General features: G+C 34.8%; 1 protein-coding gene and 1 long non-coding RNA gene across 2 annotated transcripts in view; one reads left to right on the top strand and one right to left on the bottom strand.

Annotated features, from left to right (window-relative positions):
• LOC102399885 overlaps positions 1-8,061 on the bottom strand; it is a 52,893-nt gene extending 44,832 nt beyond the window's left edge. The window contains exons 1-2 of the long non-coding RNA XR_003109630.2: positions 7,955-8,061; positions 2,771-2,976 (exon numbers count right to left, since the gene is read on the bottom strand). This is a non-coding gene — a long non-coding RNA (uncharacterized LOC102399885). The remainder of the gene's footprint in view (positions 1-2,770; positions 2,977-7,954) is intronic.
• The window catches only part of OSTN (osteocrin), a 37,297-nt gene extending 16,197 nt beyond the window's left edge, over positions 1-21,100 (top strand). The window contains exons 2-5 of the mRNA XM_006050268.3: positions 207-305; positions 2,787-3,001; positions 16,311-16,407; positions 20,123-21,100. Of these exons, the coding sequence (XP_006050330.1) occupies positions 207-305; positions 2,787-3,001; positions 16,311-16,395 (399 nt within the window). The 3' untranslated portion in view covers positions 16,396-16,407; positions 20,123-21,100. The remainder of the gene's footprint in view (positions 1-206; positions 306-2,786; positions 3,002-16,310; positions 16,408-20,122) is intronic.
• Positions 21,101-23,823: the final 2,723 nt, after the last annotated feature.

Here is a 23,823-nt window from a genome sequence, read left to right as displayed (position 1 = left end):
TGGAAATGAAGCCTTGATAGAATTCATTCTGGGAGACTGACAGCCTCTATTAAGTATAATTTAAGTGTTGCAAAGGTGCACTCCAATGTAGAGAAGCTGAATAATTTAGTTTATTACCTGCCTATAACAAGCTTTACAGGCATTTTTGTTTCCTATCTTTATATGTCAAACTAATGAATGTTAACCCTGTTGTGTGTGGCCCTTAGATGCTGGACTGGAGATTAGCAAGTGCACATTTTATCCTGGCTATGACACTGATGCTCTGGAGCTCAGGAAAAGTGTTCTCAGTGGGTGTCACAACAGAGGTAATGGAAACTAGGGGCCATGTTTTTTAATGAACTTAAATCATTTTTCCTAAGGTCAGTAGCAGGTGCTGCTGACAAATACAGAGAAGTTTCAATAACACAAAAATCAAGTAAATAGACATTTCTTCCTATGCTGTGTCCTCACAATGGATTCAGAGAAAACCTGGTATATAAATCTTAAAAGAAAAAAAAACTGTAAGTAACAACAAAGATTGGTATTCCATAAACCAAAAACTTTAGGAGAAAATTCATTATAATTTCAGCCATATACATATATAATTGAATTATATAAAGATGAAGTGCTTTTATGTGAAATTTAAAGTTGTTTACATGTCAGGATTTGAGTCACTTGGGCAAAATTTTATCACACTATAAATATTTTCTTGCTGCCAGTACTAAACTACAAAGGAAAAGAAATGTAAGGACATCCTGACACAGAGAAAGGTTAACTTGGATCATTTGATCTTAAGAGAAATATGCATTCTTTGTACTTTCTTACATAGCATGAAGTGAGAATCTGAAACGCATTTTACTGAAGGGCAAGTTTTATAAAAGGTTTGTGCCTTTTTTCTGGAGGATTAGGAATATCTTTAAAACGAAAGAAAACTTGACTTTGTATGTATATCAGTAGGAAGAATTAACACATATTTTTTGGAGGACCCTCAGAGATAATAAAAGATCTCTTAACTTTGCCCTTTGATTTTTCTCTTGATCTTCATAATTTCTTTCTCATGATTATTCCCTCTTTAGTTTCTATGCTTTCAAGCTTATGTAGGGAAGTAATTGAAGTTAAGATTTTTTAAAAGGAGTTCTGGAGTTTGCACTGTAAGTAACAAAGGATTATACAGATTTTTAATTTTTTTATATGATGAAAGTAGTGTTTGGAGATAATTTACTTCATGGCAGTACTCAGGACAGAATAGAAAAGAGGCAGAGAGAGGGAACAAATAAATTATATGAGGATTCAGAGTGTGCACTGAGTGAAGAGGTCGTTGCTGTTGTTCAGTTGCTGAGTCGTGTCCGATTCTTGAGACCCCATGAACTACAGCATACGAGGCTCCCTTGTCCTTCACTGTCTCTCAGAGTTTGCTCAAATTCTTGTCCATTGAGCTGGGGATTATATCTAACCGTCTCATCCTCTGCTGCCAAGAGGATCTGATGTCAATCACTCCTGATAGGAATCAGAAAGAGCAGGGCAAGAGGAGTTTTCCAAGAAGAACTAGCCATATTTAGAGCAGATTTGACTTGTTTAAGAAAGAAGTTCAACGGCCATTAGTATCAAGAGCTTTGAGGCAGACTGCAAGTATTCCAAAAGAAAAATGTTTGAGTCGACAATGAAAAGGTTTAGAAAGTGCTACTCTTTCATTTTATTGCAGAAAAAAATGAACGGAAGAGAAAGAGAATGAGATAAACAATTCAAAAACAAAGATAGGATGTGAAAAAAGATAAGTCCTGCTCACACCAAGAGTCAGGCTGTAGTTAATGTTTCTTCTCAAAGGGGAATATTCTCAAACTCTTAGGAAAGAAGTTATATCCCCTGGACTACAGAATGACTCCAGATTGTTAATAGGAGCATTTTTTTTAAATGTTGTGATTGAGCCTGAGAAAGGAAGATAGACTTCATAAACCAGACACTTACACACTTTTATGACTTGGATGGACTACCAAGTGGCAGTGTGTGTAAATAAACAAATAAGAAATCTGACATGGGACAATAAAATCCTTGGGATAGCTCTGACTCGCCCTAGATACTGATTTCTATTTGTTAGTAAATCACACTGGTAGAGATGGTAAGCTCCCTCAAAGCACAGATTGGATTTTTCTTATTTTTGTATCTCTTTGGTCAAATACAGGACCTGCATAGTGGATGTTTAGTGGTTTGAATGAATGAATCAGTAGTGAAAAGAAAACAGCAAGAGGTTTATATTTTTTCAGAATTCATTCAATAAATATTCATCAGAAATGTACTAATTAGTGCAATAATAATGAGAAAAATACTGAAATAGGGAATGAATAGCACAAACAAAAAGCTGATTAGACATAGTCTTTGACTTCAAGTTACTCACAATTTAATATGCAACATACATATGTTTTAGTTAATATAATACAAGGGAAAATGTAATAATTGTAGAGATGGAAGAAGTATAGATAAAATGCTATTAGAGTAATAAGAATGCAGTTGTTACTGGGAAAGAATCTGAAAGAATAATTAGTTAATATACTAAATTTTAGAGGCAGGTCTGGAGTTTATCCTTTCTTTCTTTGTATATATATGTATGTGTGTGTTATTTTCATTTCTTTTGGATAAGCTTCAACCCTATGTGTTTTTCTCCTCAAAAGTCTTTCTCTCTGGATCATAGCTCTGCGAGAAACCAAGTTTCGTGACATGTCAGCTGAAAAATAGTAAAATCCAAATATAGATAGATGATTGTATGCATACTCTTTCTCTTAATGAATGGACTCACCTTTCTTGCCCAATAGGCCTTTGATTCTGGAGTCTTAGGTGTTCAGTCATCACCCACAGTCAGAGAAGAGAAGTCGGCCACTGACCTGGCAGCAAAACTCTTACTTCTTGATGAACTTGTGTCTCTGGAGAATGACGTGATTGAAACAAAGAAGAAAAGAAGCTTCTCTGGGTTTGGTTCTCCCCTGGACAGACTCTCAGCTGGCTCTGTAAGTCATAAAGGTAAACAGAGGTAAGTGCATTCTTGGAGAAGGAACATTTTCATTTTTTAATTTCTCCACACTGGGTTGAAAAACAGGGAGAATTCTACCTAGAAAAAAGTACAATGAAAGTCTTGTAGGTAAACAGATTTGAAAGTATCTTAGCCCATTTCTGAATTTAAAGGCATCATTTTGGAAATAAAGTTTGGGAAGCAAAATGACTGCCATTTTTGAATTATCAAAGTACTTAAAATTGAATTTGCCACTAATATGCACTAATATGTTTGTCAAAATATTTTCTGAAGAAGATTCTGTTGCATGTAGATATAAAGTAATTATTACTAAAGACATACAGCATTTGGGAGGTAAGAGCAGAAGTATATACTGTGAGATAAATGTTCCAGTCAATTAAGTTTTCTCTTTAATAGAGGTAACTAGAATTCCATTTTTATTTTTACCCTTGTTACAAAGCTTTCCAAATGATATGACTAAGTCTCCTCTCCTATACCAAGAAGGTAGTGAAGATCTCTTAGGATCTAGAGTCAAAACAAATATGTCTATGTCAAATTTCTTATTATTTCTAGCCATGTGATTGGTATAAGGATTTTACACTCTGTGATCCTCAGCTTATTTATCTGGAAAGTGGGGATAATTACTTACTTCCATAAAAGTCAAATGAGAACTTTGCAAACTGTTAATTATTATAATAAAATTAAAGTAATTAAATCTCTCTTTAATCAGTGAGCAATTGTCAGTACTTTAAAGCAGTCATTCCAAACTTAATTCATTTTATACCTCTTCAAAATCTATTCCTTGTGCTGCTGCTGCTGCTGCTGCTAAGTTGCTTCAGTCATGCCCCACTCCATGCGACCCCATAGACGGCAGCCCACCAGGCCCCTCTGTCCCTGGGATTCTCCAGGCAAGAATACTGGAGGGGGTTGCCATTTCCTTCTCCAATGCATGAAAGTGCTAGACACTCCATATTAGCAGTGGCCCAAGAGACTACCCAGTTCCCATAGTCTGGAATTTGGGGAATATACTAGGATCACAGGATTCCTCACAGGATTTCTTTTGCTCACAGGATTCCTTTTCTTCACTTGAAACACTTCGTTTATCACTAAATTCTTTAAATCTTGTTTGTTTTATATGTTAAATATCTCCAAGATAGCCTTTCACATGAAGACTTTCCTAATTCTGGCCTAAATGATCTTTTCACCTTTTCTTTCTTCAGTCTTCCCTCATCTCTTCATCCACCACCATCCTCACTTTTTTAGATCACCAGTTGTATCTTTTACTACCAGAGGAATTATCTAACACTTCGTGAAAAGTTCCCATTGCTTACAAGATAAAAGCAAACTCCTTAGGAAATCCTGTGGAGAATTTCATTTACTGACACCTCATTTCTTCCTGCACTCATCTACACATCCTTTAGTCCAGTTTTCTTGGTCACTTGGAATTCTAGGACTTGTCACATTTGTTCCTGGTGAATGATTTTGCTTTCACTTTGATTTTCAACATACAGGATGCAATTGCTAGGCTTCTGTTCTGAAAGATTCTCAAAGCAACACTAGGAAATAAAATCACTCTGGGACTAGATTTATCCTACATATACTTGACAAAAATTTCACACCTGTATTTTGAAATTCAGATCCTATTTTAATTTAACAAATACAAGTTAGTTTCACTTATGTTCTAGGCACTGTGTTGGACTATGGTGGAAAAAAGTAGAAAAATATAATCTCTGTCCCTCAAATAAATCACATGCCAATTAAAAGCAGAAGTATTTTTAACCAATTATAACACAAAGCAAGAAGAGATACATTTAAAAGCAATTTATAAAGAAGAATATGGAAGAACAAAGGATAAGTGAAGAAAAGACTGTGCCTTCTAATAAACAGAATTTCTCTGATTCCTGGATCTTGTAGCAGTCTACAAAATAATTTGAAAATCAACATGTAAATGTTTATGTAAAACTTGTATATGAATTTATAATATAAATATATATATTATATATATAAATATAAATATATATAATCTACATAGAGGTTTCATCATAACAATTTCTTTAAGATATCAGGAGATATAATCTACCTAACATAGCTCAATTTATAGGCAATAAGGGGAAATTGGTGAACATTTAATATTCATTTAAACAGCATTTCACATTTGAAGTCTAAAAATAAACTATTACAACTGTTTAAAAGATTAGGGAATATTGTTCACATAAGTAGTACTTCCTGAGGAAGCTACTAGATGAATTTGTTCAGTCAAAATGACTCTAGAGTTATGCTCATAAGAATTGGTGCAAGCATAACTTTAGAATTAGAGTGTAATTAGAATTTAGTGTAATGATGGTTGCAAAACAAAAGAGTGCCATGTATTATAGTTATGCAGTCTGATAATATAGATATAGCAAAACATCAAGCAATTTAGGGACAGTAGTGAAAGCATATAAAATTTAGAGTAAGTTTTTGATTGCTTCATGGCTATTAACTGAGCATAAAAGGATATTACAACAAATAGTTGCTTGCAAACACAAAGAAGAAAAGGTGGAATTTTCTCTTTATAAAATTTGTACAGCTAAAGCAATGAAGAAACAATACACATAGTAGATGAGGTTGAAATTCTCCTTTATATAATTATTCCAGCTAATAAGTGAAGGAGGAATGATAGTATTAGAATGTCTCCATTTTGCAAACCCTAATGAAATGATGGCTCTAGACAATGATTGTCAATTTTCTGCTAGCATCACAAGAGAAAAAAGAGCAAGTCATGATACGCCCTATGTTGGACTAACTCAGTACTACTTATATAACAGAATTGCAAAAGAAAATTCTTGCCTCAAGTTCCACCTGCCAATTTTCAGGAAATATGAGAAGACAGAGAAATGACCAGAAACAATACAGGGAATCTGGGACTTCCCTGGCAGTCCAATAGTTAATAATATGCTTTGTAATGCAGAGTGTGCCGGTTCTATCCCTGGTCAGGGAGATAAGACTCCACCTGCCTTGCAGCCAAAAAAATAGTAAACATAAAACAGAAGCAATGTTGTAACAAATTGGTACATGACCCCAGATTTTAAATCTCTGTCTCAAGCATATGAAATGCATTATTTTATTTTCAGTTACTATAAAATATTCAGAAAAGAAAAAATTTTAAATCTGCTTTTGGAAAGGTCCATAAGAGATGGAAATGGAAGAATGAATGAACACCTAGAGAAAAATAAAAAAGAAAACAAGCATAGAAAACAGGACAAAGTCTATGTCAGATCATAATAAAATGAAGCAAAGAATCATCTGTTGTTTCCTATTTTATATTATATTCAATATTTATTCCACCTGATTATGATATTAGCTTCATTTTCAATTGAATGTGCAAGTTACTTTAATTCTCAGAGGAGGGTTATCTCAACTATGCTTTGAAATCCAAACTATTTTCTCCATTCAGTTCACTTGTTTAAAGCCTGAAGAGGCCATTCAGTTTATGAAAAATAAGAGGAAGTAGCTTCCACAACTTCCCTAGCAAAATAATAGCTACTATTTGAATGACCTTTAATATTAGAAGATATTGGAATTTTTCTAAAAAGTGGTTTATCTCTTTTTCACACAAAACTGAAAATGCCTTGTAAAATATTAACAATAATAATACTTTATATTTGAATTTAATTAGGGTAAATATTTTCACAACTGTATTGTTCTAAATCTCCCATTAATATTTTGAGGTCAGGAAAGAAAGTAATATCATGGTGTCAGTCAGCGTTTCCACAGGAAACAGGCAGGACATTTGAAACAGGAAAATTTGAGAAGGGTTTAGACACAGCAAGACTATGAAATTCTGGAAGAGGCACATCATACCGTATGGCACAATAGCCCAGGAACCTGGTCTTTGAAGAGTCAGATTCCCTGGGAAAAGCTATGACCTCCAGTTAAGAGGAAGTGAGCTTGCAAGGAGGGAGCAAGTGGAAAAGTATTCTGATTTCACTTCCTCTCTCCTTCCAGTCTCTTCTGCCAAGGTTGCCCATTGCCTGCCCCAGACCAAAGCCAGGGAGTACAGGAATGTTTGTGGGATCCAGAAAGGTTAATTTCCTGGACTGAAAAGGCAGAGAGTGTATCTGGAGAACAGATGAAAGTTACCCAGCACAGGTACATACATTCTACAGATTCAGGTCAATAAACACTTTGCTTTTAACATTGTTTCTATAATCACTTAATTGAAAGAGAAGGACTTTATAGAACATAAATAGAAAAGCAACTTTATTCCTCACCCACATGCATTCAAACACATTCAATAGGAGTTGTTATTTTCTACCTTTTGGGTAAAAACAAAAGAAGGTGCTATGACTCTGTGGGTCACATTGAAATAACAAAAAATTTTCTGATCACTTTTATTAGAAAAATAATCTTATTTCAGTAATTAAAATAACTATTCATATGTCTTAGCTGTTGTTCAGTCACTAAGTCATGTCTGACTCTTTGCAACCCCATGAACAGCAGCATGCCAGGCTTCCCTGTCCTTCACTATCTCCCTGAGTTTGCTCAAGTCGGTGATGCCATCCAACCATCTCATCCTCTGTCACCGCCTTCTCCTTTTGCTCTCAGTCTTTCCCAGTATCAGGGTCTTTTCCAATGAGTCGACTCTTCACATCAGGTGGACAAAGTATTGCAGCTTCAGCAACAGTCTTAGACCAAACTGTAAGTATTAAAAATGTTTCTCCTTTTCAGGCTGGAAAGCTGCAGTGGGAAAGAGTTTATGTCAGTCTACCCTCACCCCTTCCCCTACCACTCTGGGCTGTAGAAGCAAAGTCTTACTTTATTGATACTATCATGACTTGCCTTTTATGTTCTCTGCCCTCAGTGAATGCTCAAAGCTGACTCCTCACCATGGGCTCTTTTTCTGGGGTCACTGCATAACCACTGTGAACACTGACATAAATACCCTTGCCTCCAGCAATGCTTCTCTTTCAGCAGATCAGTTTTGCTCCTCACCTTCATCCTATTCGCTTGGTTTCTTCATTTGACACCACCATCACCAGCATCCTGCTGAGGCCACATCACCCATAACCCCTGGCCAAAAGCAGGGGAAGTTTCCTTTTATAATTAACCTAGGCCAACTCTACCCACATGCTTGCTCGACATCTGTTCCACAGAAAACCCACATCCTTGACTCTGGTCACTGAAAGTAAAGCTGTTGCTTATGTAACCATCTCTTCACTCTGGAATTGAGCCAATTCTCACAGCTTCCTGCCCTATAGATTTCAGTCTGTTCTATGAGGTCTACCCTGCTTTAAAGGGTATTTGTTGTTGTTTAGTTGCTCGGTCATGTCCAAGTGTTTTGCGTACCCATGAACTGCAGCCCCCAGGCTCCTCTGCCAAAGCATAGAGACTGACTGAGAAACAAGGTTTTCTTGAAGCCCTTTCTCCATATGAAAAAAGAGGGAAATGTCCCTGTTTTCCAGTAACTTGCTCCGGAGAAATTCTTATTTACCTCTTCAGTATCAATCTTTTTTTTTTTTTTTTTTGGAAAAATAGTTTATAGCAACCTTCTTTACAAATACTGCATAACTCTAGCACTCTACTTTGGAATGCAAGAGGAAATACCATCCTTTTTCCCCCTCAGTTTTTCTGGGCGACAGCCAAAACTGTGACAGAAAGAATCGCATTTTAACGTTCCAATACACTGGGTTTTTAAAATTTCTAACATCCTAAGAAAATATTATCCCCTATTTATTGGTATATTTTCACAGATATAAAGTGACTTCCTGGCTATAATCTAGCTAGAACGCCAGGTTCTTGAACCTCAAGTCCAATGACTTTCTAGAGAAACAAACTGCTTATGATAAAGAAATTAAATTATGTGTGAATAAGGCACTTGTCCAAGGCCAGAAAAAGTGAGATTCACTTAGAATGACTACATTAAATAAATCATTTTGGAAAAACTGTACCAATGATACATATGATTCTATCCTAAGCCAGACATAAAGTTTAAATTAAATTGAGAATAGCAATTCCAACTTCAATTTTTCAGACACAATTGCTCTTCTTGACCAAAGATTAAAGGTGAAAAATCCTAAGATTTCACCTTTTTAATTCATTGTAAAACAATGCCACAGACTAAGGCGAATCCAGTTACTCCATGAGTTTTTACTTCTTTCCAGCTTTTAATTGTTAATGTCTAAAGCAGATAGTTCAAAATGGGCTCCATTCCATGGTGAAGAACACAGAGAAAGAACTCAGAATGTGATGCCCTATTTTCATGTTTCCTTCTTTATATTCAAAAGTCTGTCTGTTCTATAGGAAATGCCCTTGAGCATTGATCTTGGGCCATTTTTCCCAATAATTGTTCTTTATTGCTTGCCTCTTACACCCCAACTCAGGTCCATGAAAAGAAACAGTTCCTTTACCTTTTACGTCTAACCTAACTCATGCATGAAGGTTTAAAACTTTCCCCCAAAAGGGATAATGCTTAATTCCATATATGGGTTTTGAAATGTACATTATCCACTCCCCACAAAAGAAAATTATAGAAGACATTTTTGTGTAAATTCATTTGCTGGATAGAAATTCCAAGTGTCATTAGTCCCTAAAAGAGGCTCATGAGCCAAGTAAATGAAAATCCTTTCCGCCTAGTCCTACAGATCTACAGTAGCTTCCAAATCAGGCATGTCTGATTTGGAACCCTTTAAATCTCGCTATTTAATTCCAGAGCTCTTGGTTTATTTCTGAATGCCTGTTAATATGGCCCATTTGGGGGATAATATTTCAGAAGCTGACATTATGCCTAGTCAGCACCATCATCAAAAATTTAATAGAATCTACTCAAGATTGAATTACCACTTTTGAGGTAGAACTCCAAAAGTCATAAGTCAACTGTGTGCTAATGAAGTAGCAGTTTCTTTCATCATTCCAAACATATCCCATTTATTAAGTCATATTTTCCAGCCTCATGTTTCCAAGTAGAGGAACTCCAGTTAGAAAAATACTGACCCCAAGCATTAATCCTTTATTCATTCTTTCCCAAAGGAGAAGAAATCATGCACCAGATAGGTTAATTTGGGAGGAAGAGTTGAGCATGTTCAGCTTATCCTCTTTCTTCTTGTTTTCACTTGATAATTAGGACTAATTGTGTAAATCAGTCTAATCCTCAGAGGAAATGTAGGAAAGTCATTTAAATGCAAATTGAAGTTTTATTCTACATTCAGCTTAAACAAAATGACGTTTTGATTTCTATGCATTGATCATTCATATCATTTCTACTTTGTGTCTAAAGATGGACTCAGAAAAAAAAAAAGGGCATTATGTACTGGTCCCTAAAAATTACATCATCACTCAGACTTGTGTGGTCTTTCATCAGAACATTCTGGAATTTGAATTTGAAAACCCAGTTGTCTCTTTTAAATTTAAAAATCCATTTAAAAGTTAACCTTTCATTTATTCTCATTTTTTACAGGCCCTTGCTGAGTCTCCTTCATATTAGTCTGTCTCATATATTAGTTTTTCTAAGCTCTTATATTTATATCTAACTTCCTATGTCATTTATTAATTCTATAATTTTAAATTGTGATAAACAAGATTGCAGGACTCAGGGGTCACCGTTTGTTTTATTGTTTTCATATGTTCCATAAGTTCCTCCTGGAACCCTCAAATTTGGCTATGATCTCTTCTCTTGTGGAATCCCACAGCCCTTTGAGTCTTACTGTATTAGGTGTCTACAGTGCTATGCAAGCAAGTTACCCAAATACAGCAGCTTAAGACAAAAAGGAAATGGCAACCCACTCCAGTATTCTTGCCTAGGGAATCTCATGGACAGAGGAGCCTGGTGGCTACAGTCCATGGGGTCAAAAAGAGTTGGACATGACTCAGTGACTGAGCAGCAGCAGCAAGACAATAATACACATTTATGTTCTCACTCGGTTTTTGTGCATCACAAATCTAGGAAAAGTTTGCCTGAGTGATTCTGGCTTAGGGTCTGTCCCAAGGTTACAGTGAAGAAGCTGACCAGGATTGCAATAATCTGAAGGCTGCATGGGGCCTGGGGATCTCCATTTCCAAAATGGCCCACTCACAAGGCTAATGGCAGGAAGTCTCAGGCCCTTGCTAGCTCTTGGCAGGAAGCCTTAGGTCCTTGTCATGTAAACCTCTCTGAAGGACCGTAGGATGGCCTTAGAAAATGGCAAGTGATTTCCCCTGGAGTGAGACATCCAACAAAGCAAGGCAGAAGCTGCAGCATTTTTCATTACTTAGCTCTAGAAATCATTTCCACAATATGCTATTGATGACAGAGGTCTGTCTTGTTCAATGTGGAAGGAGACTGCATTATAGTAGAATTATGGGAGTTTATCTTGGAGCATGGCTACTATATGCACCTAAACTTTAAAGTATACATATTTAATTCTGTGTTTTATTAATTTAAATTATTGAACTATTTAGTTGGCCACACCACACAGCATGCAGGGTCTTAGTTCTCCCACCAGGGAGCTAAGTGGAACCTTGGCGTCTTAACCACTGGACTGCCAGGGAAGTCCCAATTACTGAACTATTTAAATGAGCATCCTCTGTTAGCCATTACTGTATTTTCCCTTTCTGCTGTTACTCAATGTTGGTGGAGCTATATGCCCTTCTTGAAAGAGTCCAGATATTTTATTGTCCTTTTAAGATGTAGCAGCAAATCATTGTTTTGTGAGAACACTCTCTCCACTAAACTTAATTCCTGTTTCTTTCTCTGAAACTCAAAACTTTAAGCAGAATCAATAAAAGTTGTTGTGTATCCTACAATTGGTGAGAAAAAATGATTACGTTAACATGAAACAACTGTTAAAATTAAATAAGTATCTGTTCACAAAATAAGCCTTAACATTTTTAAAGGCTTGGTTTTCATACAGAACATAGTCTCAGAGCATGAAACAATTAAATAAATAACAAAATAATACCTAAGAAAGAAGGTATAGCTCTCAATTCATTTCATGAGATTAGCATTATTTGGACACCAAAACCATGTGTGTAAAAGAGTAAGAGTAAAGTAAGTAAAAAGAGTAAGAAAAGAAAATTACAGTATAACTTCATCAATAATTACAGATATAAATTTACTGGCAAAATTAAAAGTCTACAATGCAAAGGCTGGCACAGATTTGAAACAATAAAAATTGTCATACATTGCTCTCTGGTGTGTAAATAGGTACCGTTTTGAAAAACAGTATGGCATTATATAATAAAATTAAGTATAAGAATAGCTAGCAATTCTACTAAGAATTTACTATATAGAAATCCTCAAATGTACATTAAAGGCATGTAAATGAAAAAAATTAGCTGAACAGTATATAACAATAATAACAAAAAAAGGAAATACCTCAAATTACTATCAGTAAAATGTGTTAATAAGTTGTTGCATATTTATTATCCATACAATGAAATACTATACAACAGTGAACATAAAAGAACTATATCTACACAAGTCAACATGGACAAATCTGAAAACATGAAACATATTTTTTAAAAGAAGTAAAGAAGAATTCACACATCATTTCTTTCAAATAAAATTCTAGAACCATCTGAACTAACCAAGAGAGTTTTGAAGAATACATATAGATTACAAAGAAAATCAAGGGAAGTATTAGATAAAAATTCATCCTTCAGATTACCTCTGTGACCAAATTATGGGGGGGAATCAATTTGGGAGGAAGAACACTGAGGACTTCTAAGTAATGGTAATATTTTATTTCTTAGTTTGGTGCTATCAATAAGGATGTTTGTTTTATTTTTTAAAACTGAACATAGATAAATTTATAGACTCTTTGATATGTGTGATTCTGAACAAAAAGTATAAATACAAGCTTTCCAACAGTTGTTTTAGAATGGTGAACATCTTTAGAAATTGAATTATCAAAGAATATAAATGACTTGCTGCTGCTACTGCTAAGTTGCTTCAGTCGTGTCCGACTCTGTGAGACCCCATAGACAGCAGCCCATCAGGCTCCCCCGTCCCTTGGATTCTCCAGGCAAGAACACTGGAGTGGGTTGCCATTTCCTTCTCTAATGCAAGAAAGTGAAAAGTGAAAGTGAAGTTGCTCAGTCGTGTCCGACTCTTAGCGACTTCATGGACTGCAGCCCACCAGGCTCTTCCATCCATGGGATTTTCCAGGCAAGAGTACTGGAGTGGGGTGCCATTGCCTTCTCCGATAAATGACTTAGGCTGTCTATATTTTAGTGTGAAGTTTAAAGTTATATTTAAAATAATCCATCCTCATTTATTACTTTGCTCTATATTCTGTATCCTTAAACTACTTTCAGAATATTTTAGAATGGAAAAGATAGACTGTTTTCAATGAATATATAAGCCATGTCATTCCATTATTTTGTCACAAGAGGGACTAGATAGTTAGAAAGTATGGCTTTCCCTTTTGGTCTTAAGAATATTTTTCTGTGTTAGCATTTGTTTCACACACTCTGTATTCATGTCAGTGTATGTGCTGAAGAGTGTAATATTGTTTTACATATTTCATATCAGCAAAAATGTTAAGATAAATGTTAGCTTGCCACTTTGCTTCTGAATTGATAGAAAAGTATATACAAATTATTTGACTTAGCTATTCTCATTTTTGGTAAGTAGAAGAAATAAATAGAATGCAAGCCAATATCTCCTGATTTCTAATACTTTTTGGATCAAATCTGGGGAAAGAAGGGAAGGAAAGAACAGGGACTGAGGGAAGATGGAAGGAGAAAGAGTTTATTTTCTTTTTATCACACCATTGTGTGTTTTAGTCGCTCAGTAGTGTCTCCTTGTGACCCTATGGGGTGTAGTTCACCAGGGTCCTCCTTCCATGCAATTTTCCAGGCAAGAATACTGCAGTGGGTAGCCATTTCCTTCTCCAGGGAATCTTCCTGACCTAAGGATCAAACCTGGGTCTCCTGCATTGCAGGCAGACTCTTTACTGTCTGAGCCACCAGGAAAGCCTGTAGCGCCCTCCCATCTACTTGAGCAGGAAAAGTAGATTAACTATAGTACAGAAAGAAAAAAATGCTATTTTCATTTATTTTACTTTCACTTTGAAAGTATATATCGGTAATTCGGACCCATACATGTTCTGTTCTAATTTATAATAATGCATGAAACCAAACCATCATGCTATTGCATTGTGCTGTGCTGTGATCACTCGTGTTGACTCTGTGGCCCCATGGACTTCAGCTCGCCAGGCTCCTCTGTCCATGGAATTCTCCAGGCAAGAATACTGGAGTGGGTTGCCATTTCCAACTCCAGGGGATCTTCCCCACCCAGGGATCGAACCCACCCCTCTTGCATCTTCTGCACTGGCAGGCAGATTCTTTACCACTGAGCCACCTGGGAAGCCCTGAAACCATCACACTTCTTTAGAAAAGTAAAAGGATTATTTCTGGTGACAGTATCCACTCCACAGAAGCTTTCAGAGGTCAGCTCACATGTGGGCCACTACTCTTTCCCCAGCTGCCATTTCCTTTCTCTTCTCATCAGTCCTTTAAACACCTGGAAGTGCTGGTTTCTCACTTCCTCCTCTATCGTCTGGGACTTCCCCAGAGCATTCTTCTCTATCCCAGGATGGCTTCTACCTCATCTCTTCCCCGGAGTTATAATGGGAGTTGTTCATGAAGGAATTTGAGGACTCAGGGAATAAAAATCACATATGCTTCATGTTTTTAGGTATTAGCTGTAATACACTCAGACATCAACCCTAAATCATACAAACAAACATGTTCAGTTTTTTATTGCTGTGGTAATGAATTAACACAAACATCTGGGTTTAAAAACCCACAAATTTATGTATTATCTTACAACTGTTTAGGTCAGAAGGGCAGTATATTGTCTTATTCAGTCGCTCAGTTGTGTCCGACTCTTTTGAGACGCCATCGACTGTAGCCTGCAAGGCTCCTCTGTCCATGGAATTTTCCAGGCAAGAATACCTGAGTGGGTTGGCATTTCCTCCTCCAGGGGATCTTCCCAACCCAGGGATTGAACCCACATCTCTTGCATCTCTTATACTGGCATTTGAATTCTCTACCACTTTTCCACCTGGGAAGCCTTTATAGATGATGTAGTTTTAGTGTTTAAATTATGTAGTCTAATACTGACAATATAATGCAAGTAATTAGAAAGAACCAAAAAAAAAAAAAAAAAACTGTTGAAAATGCTCTGAAACAAATCTTGAAACTCTTTAAGCTGTTGAATATTGACGAAATTGTCTTGAGAGGCAATTAGATCTTCTTCATTGAAATTTTCAAGTGATAAGCTGTATCATCGCTGATCAAAAGTTGGAGTTGATATTCTTATGTTTGGTGCAAGAATTAACATTAAGACTCTTTGCTATTCAAAAATATTTGATTTCTGGTAATGTTCTATTTCTTGATCTGGGTAGTAATTGTGTTTATAATCTGTGTATATCTCATATTGTTCACTTACAAAATATCCTATTTTCTGTATGCATATTATGTCAATAAAAAGTCCAACAAATCTATTAAGTCAATTCCCCTTAGGTGTGAGACAGGTCACTTACTTAAATGCTTTATTAGTTTCTCCCTATTTCTATCTTTCTTAAGAAGATAAAAACGTCTTTAAAATCCAAGGCCAGTGAAAGTTATGCATTCACAGCTCTGGGACCTTTCCTGTTAGCATTTTGACTTGATAGAACTAAGTAATGGCAATAACAAATCAAATTAAAATGTGTCTTTTTAAAGAGATAATTCATAAAACACACAAATTGTAAGGCCTCTTGTAGAATTTTTTACTTTATTTTAATAATGAAGTTTTTTTTTCCCCCCAAACAATATTTGAACATATATAACAAATATAGACTATCACACACAAAGCTGCTCTAGGTAAAACCTGAGTGAAGACCTGAGGGGCACACTTACTCCATATCCAGTCTTGGCTTCAGGGTCTGCCCCTCTTCCACCACCATCCTTCCCCAGGAAAACCATTGTAAGGAAGAGGTTAGGGTAAACCACTGACCTGGTGCAACCTCCCTCAAGTGACAGAGGAACACACCAAAATCTGAAGAGGGGAAAGGGACTTACCCAAACTAAGCACTTATCAGATTGGTATGCTGGTAAGATCTTGTTTTTCATCTGGCTATTTGATTTTGAATAAGTCATTTAATTTCTCTAAGCCTCCGTGTCCTCAGATGTAAAGTGGAAGTGGGCATACCTACTTCAACAGATGTCCAAAAGATAAGAGATAGTGTCTGACACATAATGGGTGCTGATGAATAAGAACTACTAGTCATTCCTACTCCAGAAGAAAGCCCCCAAGTCTGCGGGAAATAAAAGAGCAAAACTAATTGGACATTAGCTTAAATATGTTATTTTTGGTTTATTTCAGGAAAGTAGTAGATCATCCAAAAAGGCGATTTGGTATCCCTATGGATCGGATTGGAAGAAACAGGCTTTCAAATTCCAGAGGCTAATGGATTCCAATCGTGAGTAAAATTTGAAGAAATAACAATACCTGCAAGCTTTGATTAATATTTCAAAGTGGGCTAATTGATCCATCTTGGTTTATAAATCCCCCTTTGTATCTCTTGGCTTAAAACTCAGTTTTTCAAACATTTCTGTACTTGATTAGCATATTGATGTTAAATAATTTAAATGACGTTAAAAAACAATGCCTAGATCTACTTTGCCCTAAAAAGACTTATTCTCACAAACTTGCATATTGAATATTAATATGCAAACAAAGATTCAAGTCCTAATTATCATTAAATCATTTTCATAAATATAAATAAACATGTAGCAATCCCTCTATTATTAAGAAGACACATTCTGGTGATATACATCTTGTTGCTCATAACTAAACTACCCAATTCTCATCATGAACCAGGAGAGAAAATTATATCGCAGAAAGGGTATCAGGCATGAAATCAGGACATGTAATCCAAATCCTGGTCTGTAAGTCATTATCTCATTTCCATCAAAATAATTTATTTCTCTGCAGCTTGTACATTTAGATAATAACATTAAGGGTGTTGTGAAGATTAAATTAGATGCCTGTACTAATTCTAAATTTTATTAGACACACAGTATGTGCAAGTGAGAAGAGCTTATATTACAGTTCTGAAAATTAACTCTATGCTGAGCCCTATACTTAGTTTTATTAACTCATCATGTTCCATAAAGTAAGTACTATTACTATTCCACTATCTTGAAAAGTAGTACAGTATAAGGGGTAAAATACCAGGTGGACGGGTCCGGTTTTGTGGATCATATCCTAGGTCATCTATCTATTCGCTGTGGCAACTTGCTTAAATTCTGAAATCCTCCTTCATAAAATGAGGATAATAATAATTTCAACCACATTGCATTGTCCTGAGGATAAATGAATTGGTATACATTAAGCACCTAGAATTATGCTCAATAATAATTATTATTATTGTACAAGTAAGTGGAAAGCTTATATTAATTAACTCACAATGCCCCACAGCTAGTAAGTGATACAAGTAGAATTCAATTCCAGAAAGCTTAAATCATTAGCTTATATTTTAAATGTATTTAATTGTACATATTATATGTTTTAAACAGTAAATATTTTTTGGACACACAATCTAGGCACTCCCAATAAGGCTTACAGAGAGGGTGCATCCTATCTCCCAAACATATTAAGACAGCTCAGAACTGTTTTGACAATTTCAGACTACAGAGAGAAAACTCTGCTTTTTGCTTTTCTCAAGATAATACTCAGACCAATGATGAAGAGGCCCAGAAGCATCACATTAACCTTGACCCTCTTAATTTGTCATGCTGTTTTGCCTCCTCATCAAATAGTGTCAATCACAATGAAAAATCAGTATTTTACCTCAACTATCTCATTCACAGAATGACAATTAAAATAATTTTTCCCTCTATGGAATCATTGGTCAGTGAAGTGGCAAAGTTACTGAATGTCCATAACTACAGGAGGACTTACTGAAAATAACCAATGACACTGCCTTTTGAGCAGCACCATCTTCAAAACTCAGGTTGAAATTTTTTTATTTCTAGAGATATACTAAGAACGGTTACTCTTCAGGGATGTTAAAAAATCACCACATTATATTTGAGTAGGAACTAATTGCTATTAAAAGTTAAATAAGTCCTAGAAATCGGGACCACATATTGAGAACATTATGACACTGAGATTAAAATAACTAAATTCAGTTGGTTTCCACATATATCCCATCACCTTTGCAACTCTGGGTTATCACCCATTTTAATATTTCTGAATTTAACCAAAACTCATGTATGACATAAAAGTCATATAGGAAGTTCATTTTTCCTATAAATTTTATATATGTTTTAGACCATAAAAACTCCAGAGAGTTATTAAACTATGAAAAGGGAGTTGAATTGATGTTTTCTGAATCATTGCTATGTGAAATCCAAATTAATATATTATGTCCTTTACTTAATAGATTTTATAGAGCATCAAGGGGTTCCCTAGTTGGTAAAGAATCTGCCTGCAATGCAGGAGACCCAGGTTCAATCCCTGGTTAGGGAAGATCCCCATCACTGTCCTTATTATTAAAACCTAAAGATAGTAACATCATAAAAATATGTTGAGAAAAGAATTTAATATCATACATTTTTCTCTTTCCCTTTCTTTAATCATTGTGGGTTCACCTGCTCAACCATTGTTTCTATTCTTTACTGCCTGCCACTATCACCAAGATTTCTCAGACATTTTTTGACTTCCTCATGTAAAGTTTCATGTCTTTATATTTTAAGAATAATAAAAGCTATGAAAATATGTTTTTAATTTCCATTTAACTTTTAAAAATTATTTTTGCTGTGTTATTTCTTATTGTCACAATATTCCTGTGAATTAAATAGATATAATATGTGAATCACTTAATAGATAACATGAATAATTAAATAATTTTCACATAATCATGCAGTGAAATCATTTGAGATTCAAGAATATAAAGTCTCCTTCAACCTAAATCATTTTTGTAAATGAATGAGAACACAGGCTTTGAGAAGAATCTGATTTGCCCAAAATTTTACACACTTTTGGACAAAGCAAGCTCCAGGTCTCAGCCTCTGGACTTGTAAGCCAACATTTTCTTCATAGCCCATAAGATCTGTGTGCTAAATTGTTATTGTTGACTTCACTGATTATCCATCTCTTAAACAAACAGAAATAGTATCTCAGACTTTATGAAAATCTTTGTTTCACTTCTGTGAGAGCTGATATACACTCTTTGGGGGCAGTTTTATTTGTGGGTTTTCACCTTCTGGGTTTCACTATAAGTCTTCACACTAATAATAAAACTGGTACTAACATGGAAGTTTTTCTTGGTTTGAGGTCAAGTCTAGATACAGCTGCTGTGTGTTACTTAGTTTCCAGAAAAATGTTCATCTCTTCCTGATACACATTTTGGAAAGGATCTTAATCTGCTTTTTACACAATGTCCTCCTCAAATTGGTAATATATTGGACCAAAGTTTTGAGTTTTTAATAGGTTTCAGTTCTAAGCAACTCAAATTCAGAGTGGTAAGGCATTGTAGCTTCTCTAGCTGCAGTTAGCAAAGTTCTAGGTCTCTGCTGTTGAAACAGGATGCCAACTTAATGAAATGTGGTAAATATGATCATTAATTGTGCTACCCCTTGCTGCCACAGTGCCTTAAGACTTTTAATAATGTAAAACACATGTTGTTGCAATATACTGACAATTTTTATTTTAGAACAATATTGACACACTATCATTCTGACAAAGCAACATACCTCTCAAATAACAGAAATATTATGTTTAAATGCCAGCATATATTTGGATCCTTTAAAAAGAGAAAAATATACAACAATTATCAACATGTTAACAATAAACAGAAAGTAGTAATCAAATTTTCTTTATCTTTCCCTTGTAACGGCAACATCCTTTGACCTAAGATTGGAAACTCAAAAGAAATAGAGGTAGGAGAAGAAAGGAGGTGTGGGTTCAGCATAAACACCTACCTGTTACATTTAAAATACACTTTTTAATAAATTTTTATCTGAAATTATCATTTTGCATTATTGTCTCTGCAATAAAAGACATGGCACTTAAATAAAAGCTATAATGAAACCTCATGTAATTAAAGTTTTAGCTCTTCTCAAGTTGATGGATTTCCCCTTACGCAGAGGTCTCATTAGCTGTAACATTTTCAACTTTCATTTTTGCAGACACAACTTCCTTGGGTGAAATGTCACAGAAACATGGAAGATATTTTGGTGAAGTTCTTCACACTCCTTAATGATTAAACTTCTAAGGAAACTTCTGTCATCCTTTCCAGAGCTTGAACTTCTGTTCATCACATCACAGTATCGTTATAACTTCAGTTAAATTGTTCAGATAATTTCAATGCATGGATATTTTTAAAATCTATATTTTAGTTATTCATGAGTGGTTACTATACCCTAAACATTACTTTTCTAACAAACACAATACAGTGAAATGCTTTCTGTGTGCTTTTACCGTTTACATATATGAAATTGAGGAATAATAACTAAAGACTGATTTATTTCAGTAGAATTTAGGTACGATCCATTTGATCATCACTGGGGAACAAGGAAAGACGATGCTGTGTATTTTCTCTTGAAGACTTTTACTCCACTTTTATCTTTTGTCTGTGAGCCTCTTGGGTAATGATTATGAAATTAGGCTTCTTTTACATTCAAATGTCAATTTGGTTCAACAAACTAAAACATAATCCCAGTTCCAGATATAAGAGAAAAACTCTCTGAGCAAGAAAAACCAGCAGTAATTAAGCCCATAAATTTTATTCTCCCAATAAATTGAGAAACACTGCAGGTCAGAGCACACTGACTTAGAATCAGGAATCGAAGAGTATTATTCATTTGCCAAGTTTGGCTATCTCGTGTCCCCTAACAGCTTTCCATTTCTCTAAATTATAACTTACAGTTAATTAAGAGTAGCGGTGGCTGATTAGGAGAGCTATTTACAGAAATAACAGATGAAATTGTGGGGGAAGTCAAATAGGAAATCACCAGAGCTCTTGGGGCCAGTTCAATTCACCTAATTGAAGCACAGTACATTTTAGCATGTTACAATAATTCTTCTTAATGTTAACCACCCATCTATGAATCCATTTAATCTGCTTCATATATTGTGTTTAATAAAGCATTGAAGAGTGTAATACATTTGAGAATGATTTCTTTAAAATGATTCAAATTATTTTTAATTCGCCTATGAAAGCACAAGGTTTGGTATTCTGCAAAGCAGTCCTCAGCAAAAACCGCATTGTTGCTGTAATTTAAGTGCATAAGTCCATTATGCATTGTATATGCTTTAAAAACATACAGAGAATTTATCACTTGAACAAGAGATTTAGCATAAATTAGCAGAAGTTGAAAAAGCCTCTAAAGCTTCTTTAAACTCTAATAATCACTGTCAAGCAGACCTGATATGTGAGAAAAAAAAAGTTTGACCAGTAGAGAAAGGTTTATTTTAGCTAAAAAGGAAGAGTGTAATGAGAAGGTTCAGTTATACTGGAAGAAGAGAGAAGTGAGTAGTTGTTGATCTTAACTAAAAATAAATCAACATACAGTCCAAAGAATAAAATAAACTCAAACACAGAAATGACCATATATAGTTAGTATTGTACACAAAGTGATTTTGTATGTAGTTTCTTTGGGGGAGAAATTTTCTAACTGCTGAAAATCTTTACATTTAATTTAGGCAAAAAAAAAAACTGAAAATGAATTATTCTTTGAGTTGTAATAGAGGAACCTTAGCAAAGAAAAGTAAATTTTGAGAGCTCACAGATTCTTTGATTTCTGTTCATAGTCTTGCACTACAAATTTAGCAATGGTACACAGACAAAGATACTGCAGGACTTACTATTTGAAAGAATTATTTAAGTTATAATTTATCTTGCCCAACTTTGTGATGATTTATAGAAATGTATCCTATTCCTTAGCAACTCTTTCATTTTTATTCCATTTGGATATTTGTCAGACTCTGCCTGCAACGCAGAAGACCTGGCTTTGATCCCTGGGTCAGGAAGATCTCCTGGAGAAGGGAATGACTACCCACTCCAGTATTCTTGCCTGGAGAATTCCATGGACAGAGCAGACTGGCAGGCTACAGTCCATGGGGTCACAAAGAGTTGGACATGTCTGAGTGATTAACACTCCACTCTACTCCAATCCAGCTGGGTGCTGCTGCTTCATGCTTTGACAAAAGGTATTAAAACCTAGTGTAGCCTAAAAATTTCTCATGGTAAAGATTTAAAGTTGGATTAAACAAATTGATTTCCTATCTTCTTTAATTTTTAAATTCAAAATTATGCTTATGGGCTTCCATTTTAACTAAAGTAAGAAGTCACAATATATTGATTTACACTTTGTTCTAATGTGTAATGCATTTGTCTCATAGCATATACACCAGACTAACATGAAGAAAAAAAGAAAAATATTTTCTCTATTTGTAACTATTTGATTTCATATTTTAATTTCTACCACTACTTTATATAGAGTAGAACAATCATGAGCGGTATTCTAGTTTAAAATATTTGTTTAACATATCAGGAAATTAAGTCATAATTTCTCTTAAGAATATGACAAGTCATCTCATCAATTTGTATGATGTATTGTGTATTACTAAACCCAGCTATATGTCATTGAAAGTTACCAGCTTAAAGGGACTTTTCATCTAGTTTCAAAGAAATAGATTACCTTTTCTTCCTCTCTGTTTCTGTGTGAAGCTTCATGGAGAAGTGAATAGGGATTTCTGAATTTTGGTGTTGATTACATAACTAATTTTTCATGGGGGATATTAATTGCTGACTACAAAAACAAAAAATATCTAGGGAATTCTACCTTTATTTTACAGATATTGTTAAGGAATTAAACTTCTTAAGGCAAATTAAAAAAAATAACAAATTATAAGAAAAACTATTAATAACTTTCTCTAAAAGGAAAAAGTATCAGAAACTTTTTAAATAACATTACCCGTAAAGTTTAAAAATGCTTGAATATCATTCAACTGCACCAAAGTTAATAAACATGAGATGATGAAAACAGGCATTTTATCTTTGTTTACAATAATATCATGCTTATGTTCACAGCAGATATAAATATGTGAGAAACATTCAGGCATTATTAAGCAACTGTATATTTATGTACATTCAAGTGGCTCCTAACAAGTTTATTTAAAGCACTACAGGTATATTACTCAACTTGGTTCTGATTTATGAATTTTTTAATTGTTTTTCACTTAATATCGCTCATTCCAGGTCATGAGATAGTTTTATTGTTAAGAACCACACAATTAGCATATGTAGATAAACTACATTTCCCTTGTACTGTGATATAAGGGAATGCCCATAGACTATCTGGCCATTGATAGTCTACCATTGATATTTTTTAATTATAAACTTCTTTTGACAATGTTTTGGTGTCAAATAAAAGTGACATGTGGCAAATAAAAGTGAAGTTGGATTCCCAGCCTTGAATTGATTAAATAAGTTTGTTCAGACATAAGTAAGAGCAGTTTAATGTGAAGATGTGAGAAAGAAATGAATGAAAAAACTCAAAGAGTTTTATGTTTTGTTTGATGTGTTTAGTACAGTGAATCTAGTCTCTCACTGACATGCTAAAAGTCTCAATTTCTGATACTGTGGTGAAGGCAGAGATAAGAATTAAGGGGCCCAAAGGCAAATTGTTATGTAAGAAAATTTTCTTAATATCTCTCTCTCAAACACCTAGTACTACTTTTTCCTAGAGTCCAATAAACAAGACTTCTGCTTCCTAATAATGCAGTCATTTGGTAGTAGGAGTCTTATTGACAATTATCCTAATGAACAGAAAAGAGATAGTAGCCAGCAGAATCACACCACAAAAAAAGGGAAAGAACAAAGATA

This window comes from Bubalus bubalis, chromosome 1 (assembly GCF_019923935.1).
Source record: "Bubalus bubalis isolate 160015118507 breed Murrah chromosome 1, NDDB_SH_1, whole genome shotgun sequence".
Classification (NCBI taxonomy): domain Eukaryota; kingdom Metazoa; phylum Chordata; class Mammalia; order Artiodactyla; family Bovidae; genus Bubalus; species Bubalus bubalis.
This window is presented reverse-complemented; position numbering and strand designations above follow the sequence as displayed.